The following is a 22,107-nucleotide window of genomic DNA, read 5'->3' on the forward strand; positions in this document are numbered from 1 at the left end:
CCATCTAGAATTTTACACAGAGCATAATTTAATTATGAAAGAAGGTTGATTGAGTGGAGGAGACCTGGAGACACTAGAAGGTTTCTGATTGATTATATTATGATAAGACAGAGATTTTGGAAGCAGATTTTAAACTGTATGACATTTCCAGAGGCAGATTTGGATTCTGGCCTCAATTCATTGGTTATGAACTGTAAATTAAAATTGAAAAAAATTGCAAAAAAGTGGGAAATTAAGGAGTTGAGACCTGGATAAGTTGCAAGAACTAGATGTGGTTGAGAGTTGCAGAGGGAGCAGTAGGCAACGATTGACTGAAAAGGGGAACGGAATCCAGAAAATGACAAATGAGTAGCTTTGAGAGATGAAATTGTGAAGCCAGCAGAGGATCTAGTAAGTGAAAAGAGAAGACCTAGTGGAAATCATTGGGTATCACAGGGGATACTGAATTTAATTGATGAAAGGAGAAAATATATATATATATATATATATATATATATATATATATATATATATATATATATATATATATATATATAAAAACAGTAAATGAAGCTGATAAGAAGGAATACAAACATCTAAAAAATGAGGCTGACAGGAAGTGCAAAATGGCTACATGGAAATGTAAGGATATAGAAGCATATATAACTAGAGGAAAGGTAAATACCCCACCTATTGAAAAGCTGAATAGACATTTAAAGAAAAGAAAAGCAGATGTATGAATATCAAGAGCCAAGATGGAAAACCACTACTAAGCAAAGAAGGGAAAGGTGGAAGGAGGGCCTGAACAAGGGAAAGAAAGGCAGTTTTATAGAAAGGGAAGAGGACTTAAATCATGAGATAGGAGATTTGATATTGCGAGAAGAATTTGACAGAGCACTAAAAGACCCAAATCAAAACAAGGCTCCTGTCGCAGACAACTTTCCCTCAGAACTATTGAAGTTCTTGGCAGAACAGCCATAACAAAACTATTCCACTTGCTTTGCGAGATGTATGAGACAGGCTTCAAGAAGAATGTAATAATTCCAATTCCAAAGAAATCTGGTGCTGACAGGTGTAAATATTACTGAACTATCAGTTTAATAAGTCATGACTGCAAAATAACAACATTAATGATTTACAGAAGACTGAGAGGACTGGCATGAGCCAATCATGGGAAAGATCAGTTTGTGTTCCCGAAAAGTTCAAAAATACTTGAGGCAATACTAACCCAATGGCTTACCATAGAAGATAGGTTAATTAAAGGCAAACCTACGTTAATGTCTTTCGTAAACTTGTAGCAAGCTTTTGACATTGTCAAATGGAATATCCTATGTGAAATTCTGAAGGTAGCAGGGGCTTAGTACTGGGAGTGAAAGGCTATTTTATTGAAACCAGACTGCAGTTACAAGAGTGAAAGTATGTGAAAGGGAAACAATAATTGAGAAGGGAATGGGATAGGGTTGTAGTCTACGCCCAATGTTATTCAACATTCAACAACCAGTAAAGGAAACCAAAGAAAAATTTGGAAAAGGAATTGAAGTGCAGGGAGAAGAAATGAAAACTTTGAGGTTTACCGATGCCATTGTAATTCTGTTAGAGACAGCAAGAGGCTTGGAACAGTTGAATGGAATGGACAGGGTATGGAAAGGAAGATATAAGACGGACATTAACTAAACAGGTATAATGGAATGTTGTCAGAGTAAAGAAGGCACTGCTAAGGGTATTGATCAGGAAATGAGAAGTAGATGAGTTTTGTTATTTGTGTAGCAAATAACTGATGGCCAAAGTGTTGAGGGTATAAAATGTAGGCTGGCAGTGGCAGGAAAAGTGTTTCCATCTGAAGAGGAATAATTACTTAAAATGAAATGTAGATTTAAGTGATAGGAAGTCTTTTCTGAAGGTATTGGTCTTGAGTGTAGCCTTTTATTGAAGTTAAACATGAACAATAAACACTTCAGACAAGAAGAGAGTAGAGGCTTTCGAAATATGGTGCTACAGAAGAATGCTGAAGATTAGGCAGGTAGATAACATAACCAATGAGAAGGTACTAAATAGAATTGAGGAGAAAAGAAATTGTGGCATAACTTGATTAAAAGAATGAATTTGTTGATGGACACACTCTGACACATCAGGAGGTCAACAACTTGGATGAAGACCACAACAACATTTATGTCTCCCGATCAAAGCAGCTGTGCAAAGTGTCATCATTTTTCTAAAAGTGACATAGCAGAGTTTAAAGACTATGGAAAAAAAGTCTTCTGATGGGGGTAGCATTAGAAGGACAATTTAATCAGTAAATCAAAATAGTCTTATAGCAGTTGATATATGTAAAGCTTGATCGTATAAAATTGTCTGTATATGCTTGGAGTGAAGATGATGCATGCAAGAAATACATAGCACATAAACTATGTTGACTAACAAGGGGACCGCACCTATTTGTCGTCCCTGATTTCGTCTAAATTTATTGTATGTACTGCTTCCCTTGTTTTATGATTAATATGACTTCAGCATATGTAAATCATCAACTGCAAAATAAGAACAGTTTCTAATTTTATTTAAGAACTTCTTGTGTCCACCTTACAATCCCTTCATAATATATTTGCAGTCCCGACTTTTCCTTTGCCTTTCCTTTTTATGCCTTCTATGGAAATATGTATAAATACAATATATTCAGCATTATTTTGGTTAATTAGCAGTGTAAGTAATGTAAAAATTGAAAATTAAAAAAGAAGTGTTTGCAGAGGGACTGTCACATTGCCATTCTGTACTTTTCCACTATGCCAACTGCTGCCTGGCTGCTGCACTGAAGTAAATGGCTGATCCCTCACCTGATCCAGTCCAAAAGCGCTATTTAAAAAAAAAGAAACACTTGGCCATCTAGAACTCACACTTCTGTCACTTTCATTTCTGGCCATGCCTTGCGTATACTGTAAATTTGAACAAAATCGATGACAACGAGTAGCCGTGGTGCTCTTGTAAGCATGGCAGTCTAGAAAACCATGAAGCATCCACATTTCATAAAATTAATGAATGAGTCTGAACTATGTGTTTTGTTTTTGATGGAAAACTATTTTTTGAGATGAAGAAAGCAGACATCCACATACAATTTGTCAGGGAATATTCTCTCTTATTTCAGCAGACCTAGCTGTTATGTGAATCTAAAAGACTGTTATCTATAAAGTCTATTAAATCACATTCCAGAATATCTCATGACTTAAGTAAAAAACAGTGGTCAAATTTTCACTCATACAAACAATGGAATACTGAAAACTACAAAGTGAGCATGTGCACATGTTGGAGGACTTTTGTAAGATTTTTATTCATCATTCCTAAACTTGAAAGTCATACATAAATGTAAGATCACAGAAACGAAGCATTCTACTTTCAGGAATGGCAGGTGCTGCAAAAATTGTAAATCTCGACCATGTTGATACGTGGGATCAGTACTTTAAGAAGAACAGAGACCGACTGAAAGATCATTGTAAGTACTTGTGCAAGATCTTCATTAAATTTCACAGTTCTTCTATTTATAATAGGCCTGATCATTGAACTTGGTATTTGAACGATATTAAATAGTCATTGCACCCTCCAGTTATGCGTACCTGCAAGGATGGAACAGGAAATTTGCCTTGATTAAAAGGGTGCAGTGGACAGTAATAAGCAGAAAGTGGCATAAACATCAGCATCCAGAATTAGAAACCCCCTTCTGTTCTTTACTGTTATGCATCCCTTAAACAGGAATCCTGAATTCTGTCCTACCTAATCTGAGACTAGTTTCTTCCTATCCTTCTACTATCTTGTCATGCATCAATTAATCAGGAATCCTGGATACTATTCCTACTTAATATGAGACCAGTTTCTTCTTATCCTTACACTCTTTTGCTGTAGGATGAAACCTCTTGTTCTGGATGCTAGTTTTATGTGACTGCACATGTGTCAGGTGCTGCATGGTAAGTAGTTTTTCATCCTTCTCCATCTTTATTTTGATTTATTGTCAGACAGTCTTTTAGTGAGGCATCCTACAAATAGAAATGACCTTCCTGCTGGAAATCAATGCAAAGGAAGTAGCTGCGGTTTCTTTGCTCCAACTGCTGTTGTAGCTCATGAAATGTAACAAGAAATCTGATTGCAGTTTATGTTAAAACTTCCTAACATAGTTTGTAATCACTTGTCAGCAGATGTTAACCTTTGTACTACAACTATGACATAATGGGTCGTATTTTATGATAGGATGCAGTGATTTATATGAGTTACAATTTAAAATTCACTAAACAAAAATCATATAAAGCTTTGTGGTGTGATGACTGGAAGAGGCTTTGCTCTTCAGAAACTGAAATATCCAGATACATCATACAAGAATAAAACCATAATAATAGAAAAGTTTTCAGTTTGTCAGAAGTGTTATGTGGTATGCATTTTCTTTCTTCCATCCTTTGAATTAACATGTCGAGCCTATTACAGGGTGTCTCAGGCCTTACTGGGGCTCCAAACCATGGTAAAACTTGACATTTTTGGTGTGAACAGTATCTCTAATAGAAGTGATAAAATATAGGAAAAAAGCCTGTGACTGGCTGAGAATTGAACCTTGAACCTTTGTATTTTTAGTTTTAATCATACAACCAGAGCCACACAGGTATAATATAATAATTTGCTCAGAAAAATTTTACATAACCCTCATGGCTTGATAGTTTTATTGTTGTAGTAGTTGTTTTTGTTGTTGGAAACTTTAAAAACTTTGTTCTCAATACTCTTTTGCCCATAGGAAGTCACTGTGGACAATTTTTGTGTGATGGAAGTTAAAGTAAGCCTGCATTCTCGGGTAAGGTCAGCAGAGCATGTTGTGGCTCCAGTCGTGAATGGGACAAATATGGCTCTTCTATGCTGTTCAGCCTGTCAACAGTTTTCAGAGCATAAATCAAGCTTAGACCGTGTGCACCGCTGTTGCTTTATGTTCCCACCACAACATCATTGGAACATTCAGTAGCTATTGTGAGGTCAGAACATATGAGGCTATCAGCACTATAGTGGCCTAACCCACTGCACACTGGTTTGTGGGAATCGCCATTGGAAGATATTGTCGTTTGCAGAATTGATGTGTGAGGTAGTGATTGCGGCATATAGCAATGAGTGTGGTATACGTAACGTGGTATGGTGTCCGGTGATCGGCTATACATGGAGTTAACAGTAATAGTGTTTTTAGACCGTTTATTGTGTGGGTTAGGCTACTATTGTTTTGGCACACTTGGCCATAATACACAAAATATGTGGGATTGGCTGTTATTGTTTTACACGCCGTAGTCAAACATTGGACAAGATAAATGAGGCATTAATGTTCATCATCCTTATCATCATTTACAGGGATGGTGTTGCCACACAGCTGTGCAGATGTCTTCAAGTTATGGTAATAGCTATGGTACAATGAGGGTATGAATTGCAGCAAGTTCATTAAATCGGGTCTTTTTCAACGTGCTAATAGCGCATCCATTGGGATATAGTACGCCCAGAGTCTCAATTAATCTCAACCCTCGTTTAGCAAAACTGACATCGGCAAACGGGACATCTGGCTCATTGGAGTGCTTCCAAAACATGATATGTGGAGAGGATGCTTTATACTGAAGCCACTGAGTATGGAACCGTTGCATCCTGGTTATTTTGTGTTGACACTTTACGGTTACATATGTTTCTCTCTAAACATACTGTGGACATGAAATTGTTTCTTGTCATGGGTATAGTGGTGAAGGATTGTTGTTTATGTGCAGCGTTAATGACATTCATCCGGTCAGAGGGTGTGTATATGTTTGGGTGAAATTTCCTGTTCTTTGTGATGATACAGAAGTCCTGTAGGTATGAATGCCCACTGACCAGGAATTTGTGATGGATTACTTCCGGTGTGAGGTCTGCATGCAGCACTATGAATTGACACAGTAAGGCCATTTTTATATTCTGATATTGCCCGCCACATTGATCCGAGTACATAATCAGTCACTTTGTTTGAACGTTATGTTTAGTGTAATGCATGAGACACAATCCAATTTCTTGCGGTCCTCGGTATGCTTCACCCTCACTCCATACATGGTGCTTTCTTGGTACATAGGTCGTCTATACCCAGGCAGTATGTCCACAGTTGTCACTTGTAGTAACAGATACCTGTTGTAAGTACCAGTGTCGGTAAAGTCCTCATCAAATCAAAGGCAATCACGGTCATATCGTTGTCTTGATGCCCTCTTCTGCTGCATCGTGATGCATTCCCATCAGCGCACTCTTGGCGTTTCATTGATGTAACTCTCTTTCATGTTCCCATTTACCCTTTCCTTCTGTGGTGTCGGCTGCAGCATGTTTGATGTTATAGAGATCACATTTATGGCAGGAATCACTTACAGGGGGATGAAAGGACAAGATTAAATCTTGTATTAAATATCTAACCAAACATGTAGTACAAGACCGGGTCATCATGCTCGACTTTATATAAATGGTATAACTTCCCCATGCTCAGGTCTGGCGACAAATACTTCCGATCCACTGTTTCATTCATTCATTCATTTATTCATGCATAATGGCTCCGATATGCTGGAAACCGTTTTATGAAGTTCTCTACCTCAACTGTCTCTACTATTGATGTTTTGTTTTTAGCAGGTCATGCACCTCACTTATCGATAGGTGAGGTCTGGTGCTGCACTTTGTGTGAATCAACCCTTGTAATCCTACTATCTGGGATCTGTAAAATGGTGTTAAAGAATGTTTTACACACCTTCACATCCACTCTTCGCTCTGGAAATGGTATAGGTGTGTTGTTACTTGTCTCGACTCTGTAGTACCAGAGGAACACATGCGTGCTGTAGGGGACTACCTTCATCATAACAAAAATGTGTGCCGACTGCAAGTCGAAACTACCTAATGCATAGAACGAGTCAAATATATGTTGCTGGTGTTCAGGTGAAAAATGTCGACCACATTCCTTCTGACACGCGCATGCTCAGAGGGTGGGACATTTATTTGGCACATTTCCCTTCACATTAATGTATTCTTCCCCTTTCGGTCACTTTTCTTTTTGAGTGTTCCGTGCCCACGGGTGTGCATTCTGGACCAGTTTTCTTCCTCGTTGCGGTGCAATTACAATACCAGTACTATGATCCCTCTCTGGTACGTCTATGGTTGACATAGTGGGTGTGGTATCCTTTCATGTACCAGGTAGATTGGGCTGTGCTATCATGACATGTAACTAATCTGCTGTACCACTTGCACGCTGGCTGAATTGGCCAGGTGCACATTCCACGTCTGAGGCATTGGTAGTAGTGTCCGATCCAAATAGGTCTGAAATGGAAATATTCCTTATCTGCACCGGTGTTCATATCTGATCATATGAGTCCAAACAAGGGAACATAACACCATCATTACCTTGTAGTGCAGCTTCGACATCTTCACCAGGGCTACTGCACATGTCGTTCTGTAGTACACACACACTAATGACCATTCAGTGGTGTGTCGACCACAATATTGTGAGTCTATACTGCAGCTGTGTCCTCCGCCGGCCGTCACATGCTGTATGACGTATGGTACACTGTCCCACCAGCCTACTCGCTACGCGTTGTTGTTGTTGTCTTCAGTCGTGAGACTGGTTTGATGCAGCTCTCCATGCTACTCTATCCTGTGCAAGCTTCTTCATCTCCCAGTACTTACTGCAACCTACATCCTTTTGAATCTGTTTAGTGTATTCACCTCTTGGTCTCCTTCTACTATTTTCACTCTCCACACTGCCCTCCAATGCTAAATTTGTGATCCCCTGATGCCTCAGAACATGTCCTACCAACCGGTCCATTCTTCTTGTCAAGTTGTGCCACAAACTCCTCTTCTCTCCAATTCTATTCAATACCTCCTCATTAGTTATGTGATCTACCCATCTAAACTTCAGGATTCTTCTGTAGCACCACATTTCGAAAGCTTCTATTCTCTTCCTGTCCAAACTATTTATCGTCCACATTTCACTTCCATACGTGGCTACACTCCATACAAATACTTTCAGAAACGGCTTCCGGACACCAGATGTTAACAAATTTCTCTTCTTCAGAAACGCTTTCCTTGCCATTGCCAGTCTACATTTTATATCCTCTCTACTTCGACCATCATCAGTTATTTTGCTCCCCAAATAGCAAAACGCCTTTGCTACTTTAAGTGTCTTATTTCCTAATTTAATTCCCTCAGCATCACCCGACTTAATTCGACTACATTCCATTATCTTCGTTGTGCTTTTTGTTGATGCTCATCTTATATCCTCCTTTCAAGACACTGTCCATTCCGTTCTACTGCTCTTCTAAGTCCTTTGCTGTCTCTGACAGAATTACAATGTCATCGGCAAATCTCAAAGTTTTTATTTCTTCACCATGGGTTTTAATACCTACACCAAATTTATCTTTTGTTTCCTTTATTGCTTGCTCAGTATACAGATTGAATAACATCGGGGAGATGCTACAACCCTGTCTCACTCCCTTCCCAACCACTGCTTCCCTTTCATACCCCTCGACTCTTATAACTGCCATCTAGTTTCTGTACAAATTGTAAATAGCTTTTCGCTCCCTGTATTTTACCCCTGCCAACTTCAGAATTTGAAAGTGAGTATTCCAGTCAACATTGTCAAAAGCTTTATCTAAGTCTACAAATGCTAGAAACATAGGTTTTCCTTTCCTTAATCTTTCTTCTAAGATAAGTCGTAAGGTCAGTATTGCCTCACATGTTCCAACATTTCTACGGAATCCAAACTGATCTTCCTCGAGGTCGGCTTCTACCAGTTTTTCCATTCGTCTGTAAAGAATTCGCGTTAGTAATTTGCAGCTGTGACTTATTAAACTGATAGTTTGGTAATTTTCACATCACTATGCGTACATGGTGCAATAGTGGCCTATGTGCCATAGGCCACTATTGCGCCCCATTTTGTAAGGCACTGCACAGTGCATAAACAACATCTGACACTGCCACATTGTCCATGGTGTCCAAATACATGTCCTACGATTGTAGGATGTAATGGTAGGGCGTAAAGTGATGTACTGTGTGAATATCTCATTTTTTCCAAAAAAAATTGTGTTAGGCCACTATTGTGCTGATAGCCTCATACAAGATCTTCCTCAAGTGACCACTCGTGATCTAAACCACCAGCTGGTAAATCCACAGCTCATAAGCATCCTAAGGATAATGTAACAGAACTGCACACTGCCTTTTTGGGTGAAATTAAGAAGGCTGTGTTTACCCAGGCACTACAAAGCCATCTCCATATGATCAATATGGTCTCAAGGTATCCATTATGAACAACAGTGTAAACTACCTAGCACCATGGCACACGAAAGAAGTGTGCTAGGAAGTGCCTGTTATGGAACTTTGATAAATGGCATTTGGTTTTCTTCGGATGTGCAAATCTCATGCCTACAGTCCCTTGAGTTCAGCAGACAGGTGGTGCACTCATGTTTTAGGCTGCTGTTTGCATTCAGACATCTCTTATTGGTATCAAGGGTATTTGGAATACTGTGAAGTATTATGACAAGATTCTCGAACATGTTGTCTGGCTTCACAGTCAGCATTTTGGCAATGGGTTTGTCTTTCAAGACAAAATGCGTAATCACACTGCGGCCATATAATGAATGCCTTCCTACAGGAGGCAGTAAGGAACAGGATGGATGACATACAGTCGTCTGCTGACGTGAACTCAATTGAATATGTTTTGGACCAGTTGAAACATGCAATACTTCATTGTATGACCTATCTCACATGCTAGTTGACTTTGAAGGCCATAGATGATGAGTGGGTCTGAGAGCAGCAACTTCTCTATCATCTGCATAACATGTTTAGACGTATTTAAGGATGTGGTGGTTCGCAGGTGGGAACAACAAGCTGTTGAATGTTGTGAAGCATCTTGCTAAACAAATTCATCTAAGTAGACAGTGATGTGGGCCTTAGAAACTGAACTGCTTCTAACGATTTTTTATTAGGGACAATAAATTGTGGAATTTTACAGTCTAAAACAAGTTCAGTGGAGTGGAGAAAAGTTAAATAAGATAAAATAGGATATTGTAGGTGAAGCAGAAAAAATATAATTGAAATTAGATAGCTTATTTCATTTCAGAGGTAAAGAGCAGCTAAGACTTCATGTGTAGGCTTTATTGTGAATAGGGAAGTTAAGTACAGCACTACAGTTGTTGAGGGAATCTGAGACTTCAAAAGATATTCAATAGAAATCATGATGTACTCGTATTCTGATGATGAGGAAGTATAAAGAATGCTATGAAGAAACTGTACAGGAAGTGTCATAAAAAAAACTTGCAACTGGCAGTGGTCAAAACTATACAAGATACTGGCTAAAAATAGGTATAGAATGGAAAGATATTCCACCTTATGCAAAACACTGTTTGTTTCTTTTTTGTAAGGCAGAATTGCTCTTCAGTTTTTCCTAACAAGCTCAAAAACAAAGAGTATTAACATCTTAAAACATAATTAATAGATACAAAGCTATAAAGAAGCACTCACCAAGCAGGAAATCAGAAATTGAGATCTTGAGAAGCCTTAAGGATAAGAAGATATATAACACATTCAATGAAACAACAAACTCAGCATCTTAGACAAGGATTACACAGATGAAGTTGTACTTATTGAAGAAATATGCAAACAGCACAGTGTGTTGGAATGTCAGTTAGAACAGGGCAGTTAGTGGAACAGAAGACGAGAGATTCAAATATGCAAAAAGAGGAACAGGGCATAATTTCTTGAAATGAACAAAAATATTCAGGTAAGTCTTTCACGGTGTCTGAAAATGTACAATAGAAACAATGACAGAAACAGGTATAAACATTAAGAACTGATGAAAATAAAAACAAACTGATGCTGGGTAGACATCACATTTTTTGCTCCTAGATGGAAGGTAACTGATAGCAGATAAGAGATTTCTCTGAAACACAGGTACTTAATAATAAATACTTTTGCATTCCAGAAGATGGCTATAAAGCCGTTCGAGGTAAGATTATGTGGGAAAACTCTTTGTAGCTAATTCTGTTTCAGTAAATATAGTTGAAGGCAAAGTGATAGGAAAAGAACTTACAAAAAATATTTATAGAATATCTGAGCAGAAAGATGATGCACTGGACGAAATAACACTCATCGGTAAAGTGACAGATTCTGAGTGTTACTCCTAAAGGAAGCTGGGGTGGTACTACAACACACGAATATTAGATCCCTTCAATGCAACACGAAGAAGATGAAAAACTTTGAAACAATCTATGTCCAAAGGAATGTCATGAGTATTTATTAGTCACAGAACATCAAATATTAGATCACTTCAATGCAACATGAAGAAGATGAAAAACTTTGTAACACTCTGTGCCCACAGGATGTCATGAGCATTTATTAGTCACAGAACATTGTGTCGCTTGATAACAGAACAAGAAGAAACTTCTCTTTTGTTACAGAATACAGTTGACAGTAAACATTTATGCAGAGTTCTAATACTATATCACATTTTTGACTTGGTAGAGAGATGATGCTGTCATCTTTGGTGATGGTTGCAGACTGGGCTGAGCATTAGTGTTCTCATACATAAGTATGCCTGCTGAGGCAGTTGTGTATGAAAACTCTTTGGGGTGTTTGTACTCAAATTGCACTCATTTCTTGCTGTGTCTGGCAGCGACTATGCGTGCTTATTGTTTCATTGTGAGGTACCAATCGTGCCTTGGCACCTCATTCTTTGGACTGCATCACAGGAGCAATGCACTAATTGTACTACACGATAAGCAGACAAGGCATTAAAAGAGAGAGAAAGAGAGAGAGAGAGATTTACCATCCTCCCCTCTATAATCAAAAAATATTCTCTAAAATTTCCACCAACTGCATACAAAAGATGATGAATTTTAAGTGTGTGTGTGTGTGTGTGTGTGTGTGTGTGTGTGTGTGTGTGTGTGTGTGTGAAGTTTCTATTAGACTTCTATGAATAGTGGGAAATTCAAAATTGGGCAAGGAGATTCCATATTATCAAATAAATTCTTAGCAGCCATTGAGAAACTTTTTGGACCATCAAACTGATAAAACAAAAGGATATTAATGAAATGTGTGGTTCACATTTGTGTTTCTTTCAACATTATACAGTTTGCCTCTAGTGTAGATTAACTTCAACAACTAGTGGGAGAATTTAAAAGAGTGAATTTGACAGAAGACATGGAAATCAAGTTAAATAAGATTAAAATGTTGTCTGATCAACACACGAAAATGTAAATGGTGCAGATAAACAGTCTCGTGGAACCAGTTTATTTAAAGCATCTGAAGACAATATCAGGATGGACAGTGAAGGAAATAGCATTTCAAAGAGAACAGTCTTTTTGAAATAATTTGTAATGGTTGCTGTACTAGCTAACCAATGGAGTGGAAAAGATTTTACATAAAGAAATAGAAGAGTAAAAATGGTCTGGAGTGTAAACTAAACAGGATTTTCAGAACTATGCTTCCAGTTTTGTCTCTTGGCAATCAGACATAGACTTTTAATCTGTAATATGAAATCCATTCAAAAACCGGTTTCCCAACAAACAATGAAGAGATGCATTTTAGAAATTATTAGGGGAAACAGGAAAGCAAATAAGTGAGCCAGTGAATGGACAGAGGTGGACAATGTGATTATGAACATAATAAAAGTGATATGGAAGTAGAGAGGACATTTAGCCAGGCAAGTGGATGAGGTGTAAAGTGGTAATGGAAGTACTCCGGTATATCCCAATAGATGAGTGATGCCCTAATGGAAAAGGGTAGGTAACAAGAGGAATCATGCAAGAGTAGAATGAGTAAGTATTTCTGAAGATTTTAATGCATGACATTTATTAAGAACTGGATGTCAAATGCCCGGTCATTCACAATGAAGACTTGTGAGATAAATACACTCCTGGAAATGGAAAAAAGAACACATTGACACCGGTGTGTCAGACCCACCATACTTGCTCCGGACACTGCGAGAGGGCTGTACAAGCAATGATCACACGCACGGCACAGCGGACACACCAGGAACCGCGGTGTTGGCCGTCGAATGGCGCTAGCTGCGCAGCATTTGTGCACCGCCGCGGTCAGTGTCAGCCAGTTTGCCGTGGCATACGGAGCTCCATCGCAGTCTTTAACACTGGTAGCATGCCGCGACAGCGTGGACGTGAACCGTATGTGCAGTTGACGGACTTTGAGCGAGGGCGTATAGTGGGCATGCGGGAGGCCGGGTGGACGTACCGCCGAATTGCTCAACACGTGGGGCGTGAGGTCTCCACAGTACATCGATGTTGTCGCCAGTGGTCGGCGGAAAGTGCACGTGCCCGTCGACCTGGGACCGGACCGCAGCGACGCACGGATGCACGCCAAGACCGTAGGATCCTACGCAGTGCCGTAGGGGACCGCACCGCCACTTCCCAGCAAATTAGGGACGCTGTTGCTCCTGGGGTATCGGCGAGGACCATTCGCAACCGTCTCCATGAAGCTGGGCTACGGTCCCGCACACCGTTAGGCCGTCTTCCGCTCACGCCCCAACATCGTGCAGCCCGCCTCCAGTGGTGTCGCGACAGGCGTGAATGGAGGGACGAATGGAGACGTGTCGTCTTCAGCGATGAGAGTCGCTTCTGCCTTGGTGCCAATGATGGTCGTATGCGTGTTTGGCGCCGTGCAGGTGAGCGCCACAATCAGGACTGCATACGACCGAGGCACACAGGGCCAACACCCGGCATCATGGTGTGGGGAGCGATCTCCTACACTGGCCGTACACCACTGGTGATCGTCGAGGGGACACTGAATAGTGCACGGTACGTCCAAACCGTCATCGAACCCATCGTTCTACCATTCCTATACCGGCAAGGGAACTTGCTGTTCCAACAGGACAATGCACGTCCGCATGTATCCCGTGCCACTCAACGTGCTCTAGAAGGTGTAAGTCAACTACCCTGGCCAGCAAGATCTCCGGATCTGTCCCCCATTGAGCATGTTTGGGACTGGATGAAGCGTCGTCTCACGCGGTCTGCACGTCCAGCACGAACGCTGGTCCAACTGAGGCGCCAGGTGGAAATGGCACAGCAAGCCGTTCCACAGGACTACATCCAGCATCTCTACGATCGTCTCCATGGGAGAATAGCAGCCTGCATTGCTGCGAAAGGTGGATATACACTGTACTAGTGCCGACATTGTGCATGCTCTGTTGCCTGTGTCTATGTGCCTGTGGTTCTGTCAGTGTGATCATGTGATGTATCTGACCCCAGGAATGTGTCAATAAAGTTTCCCCTTCCTGGGACAATGAATTCACGGTGTTCTTATTTCAATTTCCAGGAGTGTATATATTATCTTGATCAGAATTGACATATGCAAATTATGATTTTATTCATGTACTGTAGACATAAAACTGAGTTTTATGCCAGAGCTTGACAGAACATGACAGGAATATTAGGAAGGAAAAACTTTCCTTGTGCTTTTTATGACATTATCAGGTGAAAACAAAATGTCAAGCTGAAAATGAAATGTCACAAACACAGATAAGACATGTAACTTATACAGATCAATACATCATGAAACACAATGTAAAAAGTAATTATTTCCTTTGTAAAATCTTTGTATCTAATAATTTTGTGAATTATCTGGATCAGTTATGTCTGTGTGTGTCACTCATCATTTTATCAGCAGTTGTGATATTCAGCTGCCACCTCGTGATGGCCTAAGAACTTGAAATCCATTTCGTAAACAAATAAATAATAATTTGCAGAATATCATAAAAATAATTTCCTTTATAACAATAGAAGTAAAATATAACTGCCATTTAATTACATTGATTGGATAAATTTTAGCTATTGGCCTCCTGTTTCAGTTGCAAATGCCAAAGTGCAATGTGATCCTGATGCACGCTATTCTCCAAATAACAATCTCAGCAAGAAAGTTTCAATATGGCAAGGAGATATAACGAAGTTGGAAATTGATGCAATTGTAAATGCAGCAAATTCATCCCTTATGGGTGGTGGAGGAGGTAAGTCATTAGAAACTGATAGTTTTGTTTTGATTTAATGTGATGAATACTTTAGTCGAGATGTATAAGTGTGACAGTTTTTCTGTTTGTAATTTTGAACTTTTTCTACTGCAGTGCAACAACAGACCTTAATATGAAATAGATAATGTGGGATAGAACAGGAAATTTAATTTCATTGTACTACATAATATGCAATGATCCAGTTTTTTCTAAAATACGTCCTCAAAGTTGCAATTTGTCCTTCATGTAAAGAGGAAAATTTGAGCAATGAGCAGTAAAATAACAATAGATTAATAACTTACTAAATTTTAAAGTTTTGTGTTGGTCATATTTAAGTTTAAAAATGCTTGGAATAGTCAAACAACACACAGTAAGTCCCCCGCACATCATACAAACAGCTATTCCTTCTGTTTGAAATTCATTCCATTAATGAACCTACAAGTCTTTTTACCATAAAGGCTTTTGCTTATTTCAGTTTAGAGGGTTAGATGTGCAGATCCTGTCAAGCCATCTGGAAACTCTTTATTTAAGAACCCTTAGTCACCCAACTTTCTTGCTTTTTTCTCTAGGATCTTCAAAGTTTTATAAATATAGTACACTGTGGTTTGTGTGTAAAACCAGCTTTTTATTATTCAGCCAAAATAGAATGAATTAATGGTTTACAGAGTGTAGAATGTCAGTAATTGGATGTAACACCATAAATGTTCATCATGAAGAATTTGAATGCAACAAAACAGGCTGTGTGTGCCATAACAGTAAACAAACGTGAAAACATTGGCCAAAGTACCCCAACTTGAGACCCATATGTAAAACATAGGCACCAATATACAGTTAAACCCCCGCTTTTACATTTTTCAAGGGACTTCCAAAAAGTGGTGTAAAACATGGGAAAATGTAAAATGTGGGAAATAATGTTTTACGCTGTAAAAGTTATGTGTAGGACACACACTTGCACTTTATGTATGGTATATGTACATAACAGGCATCAAAAGACTTGTCAGGGACTTGTTTATTATCTAATGAACGTTTATTACCTAATAAAAACGGCTGATGTAACTGGAACTCATAATTGTCTGGGAAGTAGAAACTTTTGACTCAATTTCATCTGTCATAATCGATGTTTTTGAAAGCCTGCAGCTGTCATTCATTATTTAAATAATGAAATCTGCACTAGTTACATATTTTTTCATGCTTAGCTTGAAGTGTTCTGAAAATTTTTTTCTCGTTGTCAAGTGCAAATACTAAGTAAGTATTTTGTGGTGTTTGAATATGTGTTATTCTGTGTTTCTTGCACTGTAGTCACTTTTTGAGGTTATCAGGTACTGGGCCTCATCAGTTATGTAGAAAACCACACACACACACACACACACACACACACACACACACACACACACACACACACACACAAAAATCACTCACATTGTTTGTGTAACTTTCCAAAAAATACATATATATAAATACTGCACTTGGGAATGAGAATAAATTCTTGAAACACGTTTTGCAGCATGAATAAAATATGTAACCGGCGCTGTGTTTAAACTGAAAACATTTGAGCAATGCAAAGTGAATAACGGTGTAGCCAGACACCGGAACATGCTAAATATGGTTCGACAAAGGTATCAGGTGATCACAACAATTACGAGACTGCATCTGCGCAGTAGACACAGTTTGGAAATGGTTGTGATTCATCATGATATCTTCATTTGAACGAACCTAATTACTCCCATCAGCCACCACGCCAAGTAGAGCTTGGCAGCGGGGACAGATACAGCACGAATTGTTCCAACTTTTACACATTTATCGGTTCAAATCCACTGAGTAGTGTGTCCTGGTGTCAAGAAACTTAACCAAGTAATATTTGTAAACACTACTGAATGGCCAACATCATCCCAGTGTCATTTTTTCTGCACAAACATATTTTTCGTAATGCATAAATCACAAGAAAATTATAAATACGTTGACGCAAAATCAGGTGCAAATTAACATTGTGGGCATAGGGCATTTGACAGTACCGATAAAAAATGTCGTAAACGGCGGAACGTAAAAGCGGGGTTGTGCTGTAATATGAATTGAATCGCCATGTTACTAACAGTACCATTTAAAATATTTGCTCTGATTTAATTAGATAAATCAATCAGTCTTGTTTTAATTTTGTCTATGTTCATCTTATAACTTCTGTTCGAGACATTCTTTTAACTGCTCTTCCAAGTTTTTCGGTGTCTCTGACAAAATTACAAAATCATCGGCAAACCTTAAAGTTTTTATTTCTTCTCCCTGCACTTTAATTTTCTTTCCAAGTTCCTCTGTGGTTTCAGTCACATCTTGCTCAACATACAGATTCAAGAACTGTGTAGGTAGACTACAATCATGTCTCGTGCCCATCTTAACTGCAGTTTCCCTTTCATATCATTTGCCTATCATAATTATAAAGGGGCATTATGGAAATAAATTTGTATCAAGATAATTATTCCTGTAAATAGATTATTCAAACAAATTAATTTGCAAATAAATTATTCATGGATAAAGGAATTATTCCTCTCCGCAAATTCAAATAATTATTTGTTATTCATTGTCTGTTACTTAAATAGAAACAGTGCAGAGTACCGCCCCATTTTCTTTGTTTACTTCCTGTACAGATGTGTAACTAGTGTTTGCCCCTTACATTGTGGTTATTTTTTGATAAATAAATTATTATTGGTTTTTGTAGTAGTGTCATTCAGTGGCTCAGTGGATTAAGTTCCATACTGTAAAGATGCATTTAATGGTCCGGTTTTTGCTGGTGTATGGCTTTCATTTGACTGCCCTCATATATTTCCACCTGTAATTTGCTGGATAAGCCAGTCCAAATATCTGAGGAAGGCAAGGGCACATCACTTCCAAGGGAACAACACCACTGCAGCTTTCAGAAGATTGAACACAGCTTTATTTACTTTGCAGTCAACAACTGCAACATAAAAACATGTTTTAGGCAGGTGGCGTTAGCAGTTGCAATACTGAAATGGCCCAATTCGACTGACTGCACTTGCTGGTACTTTCGCCTTTCCCCTGCCAAGAAGCAGAAGTACTCCGCACGCGCATGAATAGACAAAGATAGTACAGATACCAGACTCTCTTAATCTGCAATACATTCCTCCATTTTTACCAAGATTGCTAACACTTTCGGATATGGCTATTTCATTGAAATAATTGTGCAATTTGTCCAGTTGATAGTACTACAAAATAATGAACAAAGAAAGACATCAGTGGTTGCTAATGACTGACATCAACAGACGTTAAATCTCAAATCTCTTAAAATACCTGAGTAATGCTGTTGGATGCTCAAAGTTATCCAGAAGTGTTTTGGGTCTAAATCAGAGTAAGCTTTCTGTTAGAAGATAGAATAGCTTTTTGATCTGACGTGCAAGAATGCAGCTGCACAAAGTCTTGAGATTCAGGAGTTTTGGAACAGAAACTGGGTCTGAGTACTAAAAAGAGTTCATAATATTGCACCACACTGGTAACTTCTTTTTATCAAGAAAGTGTCAAGAGGCTGTTAAAAGACTTTTTTCACTTTCTACACTAATTGCAACTATTTCAGCAATGTTTTACCATTGATTTAAAAACAAATAGTTCACCTATATTGCTGTCCATAACCAAGGGAGGTTTACATTCGCAACAGACATAAAATAGCTAAAGGAAAGTTGAAGAAATTGGGTCATGAGTTTCAAATATGTTACGATGGAAAAGGAAATTTTATTTTTAATCTAGCTGACAAACCTGGCAATGCCTGTATATTCCTTTTTGGCAATTTTCTATTAGAAATGAAAACAAATGAACTGTGTTTGTAGCATACTGTTGAAAAAATTTTGTTTTCATGTATTCGTGAAAACACCTTTAAAATTATGAAATAGCCATACAAAGAAACATGTATAATGTACAGATGTATAAGTACAGTTCCAAATTAAGTAGAACTATTACTGTACACTGGCCACAGCTGCTTCACATGTTTACAACAAAATAGTGAAACATCTCTATGGCAACACCACTCTATAGACAGCTCTTGTTTTTTACTACAACCATTTTCACTTTGCAGTTGAAAACAGTCGAAAGCATTGCCAGGTATCAGGTATTTCCTTAAGTTGACGTAACTGTAGAAGTATCTTAGTGGTAAAGAATAAATGTATTAAAAGTTCACACATGATGCAACATTTTTTTCATGCACCTCAGTGTGTATACATCATATCTCTTTAACCATATGTCATACAATGAAATATTTGTGTAGGTACTTACGTACATGTGGATATTGTCTGTGAATGGAGTTATTAGCAGAGAAGTAACAAATTTAATGTCGCACACAATGTGGGAGTTTTTCATGCATCTCATTGTTCATGGCATCATGTTGCTTGAACTATGATAGGTAGTTGATTCTTACACCCAAACGATTGTTTCCTGAGAGCAAGTGATGTATGTACGAAGTTTGGTTGAAATTGGTCCAGTGGTATAGGACGAACTGTGGAAAAAAAACACACACACACACACACACACATATTTTATAATACCTCACTTTTTATAATACCTCACAGCGGAACACACACACACACACACACACACACACACATTTTATAATACCTCACTTTTTATAATACCTCACAGCGGAATTTAGAGCAACATTATATTATCTAGTTTTGTGTTAAACTTGGGGAATCAGCAAGTGTGGCTTTTCAACACAAGTTTTTGCTGACACTGATCAGTTTTGAAAGGCTAAGAACACATTGAAAATGAAAATGAACCTCACTCAGAGAGATCTTAAACTTCAAAAACCGACAAAAATGTTGAATGTGTGCATGCTCTTGTGAGATCAGACTGATGTTTAAAAATAAGGATAATGTGTGACCTGTTGAATGTTTACGAAAATGCCATTGGAAGGCTCAGGAAAAGGGTGAATCTAGTGAGACCAGACATTGTAGACAAATGGATGCTGCTTCATGATGACACCCCATGTCACATGGCCACTCCATCACAGAATGTTTGACCTCAGAAGACATTCTTGTTGTTTTACAGCCCTAACTTGATCTGAGTCCTTCTGACATATTATTTTCTCAAAATTGAAAAATGTCTTAAAAGGATATCATTTTGGGACTCTGGAAAACGTTCAGAAGAATGTGACCAACATGTTAAAGGTCCAATCAGTTGAATCCTTTCAGTGCTGCTGCCAAGACTAGCAATGACTCCAACGTTGTATAGTTGCCAAAGGGAACTGCTTTGAAAGGAACAATATTCATATTTGGAAAAAATAAAATAAAATAAAAACTTCGGTAATAAAAAAAAATCAGTCTCATTACTTTTCTCACGGACCTCATATGTATGGATTTCGAACATCATTTGTGGGTTAAACGTAACGTGGAATCACAACAAAGTCACTTCCCAAATACTAGAGCAGAATTGATGATTTCTAATGTTTTGCTAAGGAGGACTGTGATTTGAGAGTCAGTATCAGTATCCTGTAGTAAAAGTGATTTCAGGAGAAATAATACTCTGCTATCCACTTTGCATTTGTGAAACAATTTTTCGGTTTTAAGTATGTCACTGTGACAAGTCTACATAAATCAACTTTCAGATGAGATGCGTGAAAAAAATGTGTTAGTCTGAAAACTAATTTAAAAGCAATAAATAATATTTGTTTAATAAATGACAAAGAATTGAAGCAATCTGAGCTCTTGATACTCACACAGCTGTTCGTCTTTTCTCCAAAGGTGTCTTTAATTTTTCTACAGGCAGCGTCTACAATTCCCTTAGTTATGTGTGCTTCTACAGCCTTGCAGTTACCCTCTTCCAGCTTAGCCATTTTGCACTTTCTGTTGATCTCATTTATTAGATGTCTGTATTCCCTTTGCCTGCTTCATTTACTGCATTTTTTTTTTTTTTAATTTTCTCCTTGTATCAATTAAATTCAGTATTTCCTGTGTTACCCAAGAATGTAGCACTGGGGTTTATCTTTTTAGCTTGATCTTCTGCTATATTCTTTATTTCATCTCTCAAAATTATCCATTTTTCTTCTGTTGCATTACTTTCCTTTGTTTTAGTCCAACATTGCCCTAATGCTCTCCCTGAACCTCTCAACAACTGCCAGAGATGGCAGTCATGTGTGCATGAGGTGTGCTTGCATGTGAATGTGCGTGTGTACGTTTCTCTTTATTTTTCTGTTGCAGGCTTTGGCTGAAAGCTAACATGTAAGTGTCCTTTGTGTGTGTCTGCAACTTAACATGTCATCATTACAGTAAGCATTGTCAATTAAGGAATCTAACATTCCATGCTCCATCCCAGGAACGCAAGTCTTATTTTTAATGTTGACTACATCCTCCTGAGTAGTTCCTGCCTGGAGATCTGAATGGGAGACTATTTTGCTTCCAGAATATTTTACCAAAGAGGATGCCATCATCATTAAGCTATACACTAAAGATTCATACTGCTGGGGAAAAAGACAACAGCTATAGTGTCCCTTGTTTTCAGCCATTCACAGTACCAGCACAGCAAGACCATATTGGCTAGTATTACAAGTCTAGATGAGTCAACCATTCAGACTGTTGTTGCCCCTGCGACTATTGAATACGCTGCTGTTCCTTTTCTGGAACCATGATTAGTCTGCTTTCTTCACGGATACCCTTCCTTTGTAGTTGCTCCTACCGTATGGCTATTGTATTGTTGAGGGGTGCAAGCCACCCTACCTCGGAAACGTCCATGTTTCATGGGGCATTAGATCCCTCATACAGCATACAGTGTGTATACGACCCAGAAGATCTGGGAAAAACCTGGGAATTTTTTCATCCGGGAGAAAACTGGGAAAAACACGGGATATTTTTAGAATTCCGGGAATTTTTCATTGTCTTAGTTTTTAGTTAATATTTTTTTCAATTTAGACTGGTAAGAACCAATACTCTAACAAAAGATATTACTGTATCCCGTTACTTCAGAATAATACTTCAGCAATAAAACATAAACGAGAGAAAAAAGAAAATAATTTAAATTGCAAAGGAAATGCGCTATATACGACGACGACACACTGTGCTCATGCAAGTGTCTGCCAATTGAAAATGTGCCAAAGGTTTTAGGAAGACCATGCAGTGCTTCATAACAACAAATTGGCTTGA

General features: G+C 38.5%; 1 protein-coding gene across 5 annotated transcripts in view; it reads left to right on the forward strand.

The window, feature by feature from the left end:
- LOC124709755 (ADP-ribose glycohydrolase MACROD2-like) overlaps nucleotides 1–22,107 on the forward strand; it is a 93,461-nt gene that overhangs the window by 10,098 nt on the left and 61,256 nt on the right. For all 5 annotated transcript variants that reach the window (XM_047240866.1, XM_047240867.1, XM_047240868.1 and 2 more), the window contains 2 exons: nucleotides 3,368–3,460; nucleotides 14,825–14,980. In XM_047240866.1, coding sequence (XP_047096822.1) covers nucleotides 3,368–3,460; nucleotides 14,825–14,980 — 249 coding nt within the window. The remainder of the gene's footprint in view (nucleotides 1–3,367; nucleotides 3,461–14,824; nucleotides 14,981–22,107) is intronic.

Source organism: Schistocerca piceifrons, chromosome 1 (genome assembly GCF_021461385.2).
Source record: "Schistocerca piceifrons isolate TAMUIC-IGC-003096 chromosome 1, iqSchPice1.1, whole genome shotgun sequence".
In the NCBI taxonomy this organism is placed as follows: domain Eukaryota; kingdom Metazoa; phylum Arthropoda; class Insecta; order Orthoptera; family Acrididae; genus Schistocerca; species Schistocerca piceifrons.